The sequence below is a fragment of the Arachis ipaensis genome, chromosome B07 (assembly GCF_000816755.2).
Source record: "Arachis ipaensis cultivar K30076 chromosome B07, Araip1.1, whole genome shotgun sequence".
Lineage (NCBI taxonomy): Eukaryota > Viridiplantae > Streptophyta > Magnoliopsida > Fabales > Fabaceae > Arachis > Arachis ipaensis.
Genome location: NC_029791.2, coordinates 16,122,889 through 16,130,813, shown reverse-complemented (window position 1 = coordinate 16,130,813; position 7,925 = coordinate 16,122,889). Strand labels below are relative to the sequence as shown.

Sequence of the window (7,925 nt, the reverse complement as noted above, 5' to 3'; positions counted from 1 at the left end):
ACCTAAGCTTACAGATTTTCTTCTCCTTCAATGTATTCTGTTTTGTAATTTTTCTGTTTAATTTTGTCATGTCTTGAGTCTCATGGAAAAAGGCAAACAGTGAGGTTTGTATGAAAAAGTCATAGAGCGGAAAAAGGCAGAGAGTGCAAAATTAAAAGAAAAAGGCATAGATGTCTTAGAGTTCCTTTGTTCATCTATGTTGTGTTTCATGATTCTGTGGGAATCCCCTTGTAAGTTGGGTTAGCACTTTACAGCTTGTAATCAGGATTGATTATAATGAAATTCCATCATGGTTGTGATGGAGACTGGATGTAGGCTGCACTGCACTTAGCAGCTGAACCAGGATATATCTGGGTGTAACCTTCTCTCTTCTCTACCCCAACTCTGTTTCTATTGCACATGAGGTCAAACTGAAAAATATCTCGTGCCAAGAAACGAGACAAAAAGAAAAGTCTCGTGCCAAGTGACGAGATAAAAATAAAAGTCTCGTGGCTAGGGACGAGACAAAAATAAAAAAGTCTCCTGAGGTTATCTCTAAGGTCAGCAAGTGTTACTAAACAAAAAGGGGGCTAAGATTCAACCCCCCTTCTCTTAACCACTGAAACCATCAGAGAGCTTTAACAAGGTGGGATGTGGCGGGTTAGTGAGAGATGGAAGGGGCAAATGGGTAGATGATTTTTCTTATAACATTGGGAAATGCTTCGCCTTTGAGGCGGAACTATGGGTTATTAAAAAGGAATTGGAATTAGCTTGGACATTGGGCCTAAAGAAAGTGAAAGTGAAAGTGGAATGTGACTCTAAAGCTATTGTGGATATTATCAACAGTTCAAAAAATCTTTTGAGCCACCTAAACGTGCTCATTAAAGAAATCAGTAGATGGAAACGGAGAAACTGGAGAATTTTTTTTGTAAATATTTACAGAGAGGACAACAAATATACATATTGTCTGGCACGTAAAAATTTGAATCTAATCCCAAGATTCCACTTTTGAGATATATACCTCCTATGGAGGTAGTTAGTTTACTTACTGATGATGAACAAAGAGTATTTCTGTCATAATATTTTTATATAACTTAATTTTTGTATCAAATAATATCACAAGTTCACAAATAATATTATTTTTAATCTCCTTTTCTCCCAGAAATTTTAATACTAACGTCTAGCAACTTTCAACACCCCTGCTTGATGTTATAGGATTATTTAGCGTGGATGATGTTTGTATCTTCAATGTAGACATGTTAGATATAGCTTGACATGTTCTATGCTTAATCCTTTAAATTCGTGATAAAAGTCAACTAATTATGCAAAAATCATCTTGGAATTTGAGAACTTGCATCCTTAATCTTTTTCATAATGTCGCGTTGTCTCGCTTGACGATAGTCTTCAGTAGTGCTTATTTGGGTAAAGTTACTCTTTAACATTTGCTTCTTGCCTCGCAAGAGTGATTACTTCTCCTTCGTGGCTTGGCTTGGATTACTTTTACTTCAGCCTACTCCTCTTTGATAAGTAGAATCCATTGTTGATCTTCTTAAGTGGTAATTCATTCACGACTCTCATTTACATATTGTTTGGTTCAACGAAAAATGAGTAGAAAGAAAATATAATAAAAATAAAATAGATAAAAAAGGATTTTTTTTCCTATTTGATTTACCAAAGAAAATGATAGAAAAAAATTTTTCAATTGTAAAAACATGATTTTTTCTCATTAAATTTTTTTTACCTCTATTGAGAAGAAAATATGAAGAAAACGTGTTTAAAAATTTTGTTTTTTAAATTTATTCTCAACTTCAACTCATTTGATATAATTATAATTTTTTTTCTATTTTCTTTACATCTAAATAACACGAGAAAATAAGGGTATTTTTAGTTTATATTTTTATTTTCTGTTTTCAATTTCAATGTTTTTTATTTTTAGAATTTTAGAAGAAAAAAAAAAGAAAAAACAATAAGTATAAATATAAATAGAAAATAAGATTAAAGTGCCTGTCCAAAAAATAAATAAAGCAATGATGTGTGCTTCCATATTGAAAAAGAGCAAATAATATTGGACCTCATGGCCATGGTGCTTCTATAATTTTTCATGCGTGGAATAATGGACCATCCCCATTATATATAATCTTTTTAAAAATGTAAATGTTAATCATGGAGACTCAAGCAAGGGTCATTGAAGCCCCTCCAATCTCTTTCCTATGATGGGTTCCTTGTGTCCACATAGCTTCCATGTATATATCCTATCATATGAAATTGGATCAAGTTGTTAATTATCCTTTTCACTGAACAGAAAGAATGGTACTATACGTGTTCAAAATCCACTTTGGCTATATACATATATTCAGTCAATATGGTCCCTACAGGAACAATTTGACTTGGTGCAAATTAAATTTGTTCAACTCTAGAGTTCAAATTTATTCTTGCAATGTAACACTATTTAAATCAAGAGTGGCTAAAAGAAGATTAATAATAAGGACATGGTTTAGATTCTATGTATCTAGGGGGAGAATAACATAACAAGCTAGGAAAAATATATTAAGAAAAAGTAAGGTCAATAAGTTCATAAATATAAAACCGGTTGTTGGGAGATGAAGCAAATGGGGTCTCTTATTTATGTGAGTGGAGTTGTTAAGAACAAACAAATAATGTCATGGCACAACATATGAACCATGAATAATATACTGTGTGGCATAAATGGAATCAAATATAACTATGAATAATGCTGCTGACCCTATGGATTATGGAATTATCTAAAAAACACTTTTGAAAGTGGGAGGATAGGGAGAGAGACAGAAAGAGAAAGGTTAAAGGCTATAGAGAATCTTCAGAATGATAAGTCCATTTTCTGTTAAGATGTAATTACCGATATTAGATTTCTAATATAAAAAGGTGAACTTATGAAGTTTATGATAATGATATTCAGAAAGTAATTGCAAATAATTTATTCCAAAGAGAGTACATAATAATGTAGACTACCTACGACATCCAGATTACTTAAGCATATCTGATCATATCCCCTCACACTATAATAATAGCAATTATTTAAGTTATATTGGTATTAATTCATCATTATATCTATTCCATAAGACCATAACCATAACTCCCACGTATGCTTTTTGCCATAAATTAAACATCAATACCCACCATCTATCTGTCACTTTCTCTTCCCATTTACTACTCCTTTTATATATTTTTATGATTCTTTTTCAAATGCTTCAGAAACATTGGAAACCAAAGGACATGGTTTTGTTTCCTCATGATCAGTGTCATAGTAACAGTGAAGAAAATGTATGTCTCCAATTCCAAAGCAGTTTATTACCAAAGGTGATCTCAGAAGCAAGCTGCTTTCACTTGTTCTTGAAAAGAAACTTGCAAGAGGGTACGCTATACTCTCTTTTACTCTCATGTCTCTACTGAACTTTTGCTTCTGTTGTGCTTCTAGTTTTTCCCTTTTCCTAATTCTTCTTGGTTTTTACATAAGTTGGAATCACTGAAGAATAAAGAAAGCAATGTAAACTCTCCCAAGTAAGCCTGCCTTTGTTGTAGAATATATCTTTGTTTATATAGAATTTGCAGAGATTATAAGGGATTTAATACTTAAATATGGACATGGTGTGCATCTTCCAAGGAATTCAATTCCTTTGCATATAAAATCAGAAGTGATTTCAGAATGATTTGATATCAGATACTAGAATTCAATGTCTTGAATCATTAACAAAACTCAGGCTAACTAGTTTTTCATAGCATGCTTCTTGCTAATTTGTTTCACTCTTTTCATTTGCAAATGATTAGGCAAGATAACAATCATTGGTTAAGGTTCAAGATTCGGTCTAGAAATAGGTCCTAACTGAAGGTGTTACTCTGTATTCTACAATCTGAATTGACTTGCATATGGAACTTGACCTTAAATTCAATCATAAACATTTGCAAACTAGGTGGTTTGGAATGTTCCATATTTAAACTTTTTTGGCCTTGGCAACTTTATCTTTGACAAATCTTAAAAAGAATTATAAGTTAAAAAATGTAAGTGGTGTTCCTGGAAACAAGAGATGCTGAAACCTTGCTTTTCAGGCATGTTCTTTTTGTAATTCACAGAGGAGGATTTATTCTCTCTCTCTCTTTTCTTTCTTTTTTTTTCTTTTTTCCCAATTAGATTATCTTGATCACATATAATTCTTTCACAGTATTAGATACCAGAATAAATAACAGAGTCAAGAATTTCCTCATTTTTGATGCAAGCTAAATATGGAGCTAAGGGATTTCATTGCTTACCAAACTGCAGGAACAAATAAATCTTCCACCACTTGCTTAAAAATTTGTTATTCTGATGATTGATTACTGCATCCATTTGTTAATTAATTTCCAACTTAAGCACTGTTAAATCATGAAAAGAAACATTGATCTTGAAGTTGAAGCCTCTGCCGAACACGAATCTGAAGTTAGCAGCCAGGTTGCATCCAGTGTCTCTATCCAAGAAGCCTCAGCAGGTCCTTACAGTGACAGCCTCGATAACTCTTTCATCAGGAATCCAATCGCAGTTCATCCTAACTGGGATGCTGCTTCACTTGACTTAACTCTCAACTTCAAGAACAATGAGTTAGGGGCAACAAGAGATTCATTAGGATTTTCATTCTCAACCACTACTAGTGAGAGCAGCAATGACCCTGCCTCTCAGACCACAGAATCCACCGCACCGCGAAGTTTCTCTTGCAATTACTGCCAGCGCAAGTTTTTCAGCTCTCAAGCTCTTGGCGGACACCAGAATGCTCACAAGAGAGAAAGGACATTGGCAAAAAGGGCCATGAGAATGGGATTTTTCTCTGAGAGATATGCAAGTCTAGCTTCTCTGCCTCTGCATGGTTCTTTCAGGTCTTTCGGAATAAAGGCGCATTCTTCGACAATGCACCATGGCTTCTCACCAACAATAATGAGGCCTGCTCCTGAGTTGAAAAGCAATGCAAGATTTGAGCAAGGATATGTTGGCCTTCCAATGTTCTCGGAGGATGATGACTCGGAACTCATGTGGCCTTGTAGTTTTCGCCAGGTCACAGATGCTGGCAAAAATAATCATCGGGAGTTCATACAGACTGGAAATCCAAATTTGAGTTTCAGTGAGGTGAGTCCACCAGAAGAGATAGAGAACTCAACACCAGATTTGACATTGAAACTTTGAGGGTGGTTATTTGGAACTGAACTAGGCTTGAGTTTGTTTTCTATATAGTGATATTCTTGTACATATGGATATGGTTATTTGTGTTCTGTTTGCATTGGTATTTTGCTTTGTATAAGAGCTCTGAGGAGGACAATTTTTGGAGCTTCCATGCTTCTCATATAAATGATGTTTTTCATTTACTGCAATTATTAAGCTTCATCTAAGTTTTCGGTTGCCACTAGTAGCATTTTGTGACATCTTTCTGACGCAATGTAACAAACACTTGGCCGACATGTTATAGTATTTTGTTGCATCAGGATTCTACATTTGCAAGCCAAAATAAAATGAAATAAAAGAAGCATTTCCAATTATGCAGGAAAAAGACAAACCCCCTGCACTTACATGATGACGTCAGGATATGTTATGCCATCTGAATTCTGAGCCATGCGCCACTCATCCCGCTTTATACGAGTCCCTCACTTTCCTTTCTCTTATGACTCTTTAGTCTTCTGCTGCACTACACACACTTGCAGTTCTTGAATCGTGCTTGTAACACATGGCATCCGCCTCTTCTTCATACGCCTATCATGTGTTCTTGAGTTTCAGAGGAGAAGACATTGGCACTGGATTCACTAGCCATCTCTACGCTGCTCTCTACACACACTTGAGTTTCAATTATTAGCCAAATTTTAATAAAAGTGCTGGACTCTAGACTTTCTCTTTAATATTTTCATTGGTTTTTTTGTGTAGGAAACTGAAGCAACTCATAGCATCGTTCTACATGATAAGGAACTTTATAAGGCCGCGGTGTGTTGGAGAGATTTAGCTTCCTCAAATATATGCCAGCTAAAGCTCCTCATTTTGGATGATATGAAAGCTCCCATTTTCAGCAATATTCCAAGTTGATTAAGAGCTTTACATTGGAGAGGTTCTCTAATGGAAACTCTACCCCTTACAGATCAACACTATGAACTTGTTGAAATTGATCTGTCTTGAAGCAACATTGTAAAACTATGGGATGGAGAAAAGGTAGAGCTCTATCGAATGTTATTACATTAACATTTACAACCAAAAAAGTAATTCTCTGATGTTCTTTGTTTTGTTCAGCTTCTAGAAAATTTGAAGTACTTAAATCTGTCATCATGCCCCAATCTGAAGCATACTCCGGATCTTTCTGGGACTCCTAATCTAGAAACACCTTGATCTAAAGGGCTGTGCAAAGCTGAACGATATTCACCATCTGTCCTACACCACAAGGGCCTTGTTGTATTGAATTTACAGAGTTGTGTCAATCTTGAAACACTTGGAGATAAAATGGAGATGAGTTCACTCAAGGAACTAGATCTATGGATGTGCAGTAGTTTGAGAAGGCTCCCAGAATTTGGGAAGTGCATGAAATGGCTCTCGATTCTTACTTTGGGTGTTACAGGCATAGAAGAGCTTAGTAGTGTTCCAAATATTGGGGTTTTATGTTGTCTCTCTAGTCTAACCTCTTTGAACAGTCTGACGACCCTCTACTACATCTTAGCCGCTTATCTTTGTTGACGTTCTTGGATTTATCGTGGAACCGATTTGTAAAGGTTCCAATAAGTATCCATGAACTTCCCCGGCTTACACGTCTGCAGCTAAATCGTTGCCATAATCTGGAGGTTTTGCCAGAACTTCCATCAAGTCCAAGAGAATTAGATGCATCATGTTGTGAATCACTAGATGCATCCTAGGTCAATGATGTTATATCAAAGATGTGCCATGTCTTTGTAGAATCAGCTAGGCAAGATGGTGAAGATGTCTTACAAGTGTTGACCATCAAGAACAAGGTAACGCTGTATCAGTTCGATTCCTATTACATGGTCAAAACACGCGATAAACTACAACCTTTAGTGATCTGCAACGGTAAAGAATTCATCAACCGGAGTTTATTTCAAGTGTTTTGTAGAGTTTCTCCGCATTTGTTCATTGTCTATTTTAGTAGCCTGTTATGCCAGGAGAATCGCTTCCAAATGTTATTTCTCGGATTATAATATCCTAGTACAGAGATTTGGAGCACGTTGGGTGTGTAAGCGAGACATTCAAGATTTCAAGAAAAGAAATGCATGAACTTGGTATCATGTGTAAATTGTCGAGGCTATAGTGAATTTTGGAGGACACGACATGTAAATGAAACGAAGTCATCACCAATATGATCAGCTACCTGACATCTATTATCTATTATATTATTAATAATTTTATAACTAAAATGTATCGTAAGTTACTCTTTTATTATAATTAAAATCAATTTTTTTCTTCTAAAATTAAAAAATTCTCCTCTTTTTCTCTTTTTTTTCTATCTCTCTTATTAATTCATTCACCCAATCTATTTTCTTACTTTCCTTTTATATCAGGAATGAGATGTTTTTGGTTACATTTCCAAGCATCTCACTTAAATGAGGAATAATAACGTTTTAGAATGTTGCTATAGATTTTGATATTTTAGTAACCGAACTCTAGCGTTTATAGCCGAGTTATAATGTTTTAGCAGAGTTATAACGGTCACATCAGCATTATTAATAGTACATTAATTTCGTTAAGTGTTAGTGAGGAATTTGATGATAGGATAACATTAATGCCATTTTAAACATTTTGGAATAAAAATAAACTAATCAAAACCATAGAGACCAAAATAGAATTCACTTCAAATGTTGTGGTCAAAAGAGTACTTTACCCAAAAAAAAAAAAAGAAGGAAACGTCATGCATTTTCCAAAAAATAGTTTTTCTGCATGACATAATGTATCAATTAATCAT

The 7,925-nt window shown here is 34.8% G+C and overlaps 1 protein-coding gene and 1 long non-coding RNA gene across 6 annotated transcripts; one reads left to right on the top strand and one right to left on the bottom strand.

Moving 5' to 3' along the window:
- On the top strand, positions 3,084 to 5,430 carry LOC107609350 (zinc finger protein 4). 5 transcript variants are annotated; one of them, XM_016311288.2, is made up of 3 exons: positions 3,084 to 3,370; positions 3,473 to 3,516; positions 4,176 to 5,430. In XM_016311288.2, exon 3 carries the CDS (start codon positions 4,376 to 4,378, stop codon positions 5,162 to 5,164), a length of 789 nt encoding a protein of 262 aa, XP_016166774.1. In that variant the 5' UTR covers positions 3,084 to 3,370; positions 3,473 to 3,516; positions 4,176 to 4,375; the 3' UTR covers positions 5,165 to 5,430. The 5 variants fall into 5 exon arrangements, with proteins under 5 accessions (XP_016166774.1, XP_016166775.1, XP_020963042.1 ...); XM_016311287.2 differs by having other exon boundaries at positions 3,085 to 3,370; positions 4,274 to 5,430; XM_016311289.2 differs by lacking the exon at positions 3,473 to 3,516.
- Positions 5,221 to 6,191, bottom strand: LOC110264881. The gene is made up of 2 exons (XR_002351183.1): positions 5,546 to 6,191; positions 5,221 to 5,464 (listed from the first exon to the last, which is right to left on the bottom strand). It is a non-coding gene; the product is annotated as an uncharacterized LOC110264881 (long non-coding RNA).

What these genes read in the sequence shown, in the direction of transcription:
- LOC107609350 (XM_016311289.2), top strand. Translation starts at nt 4,376, where the DNA reads ATGAAAAGAAACATTGATCTTGAAGTTGAAGCCTCTGCCGAACACGAA.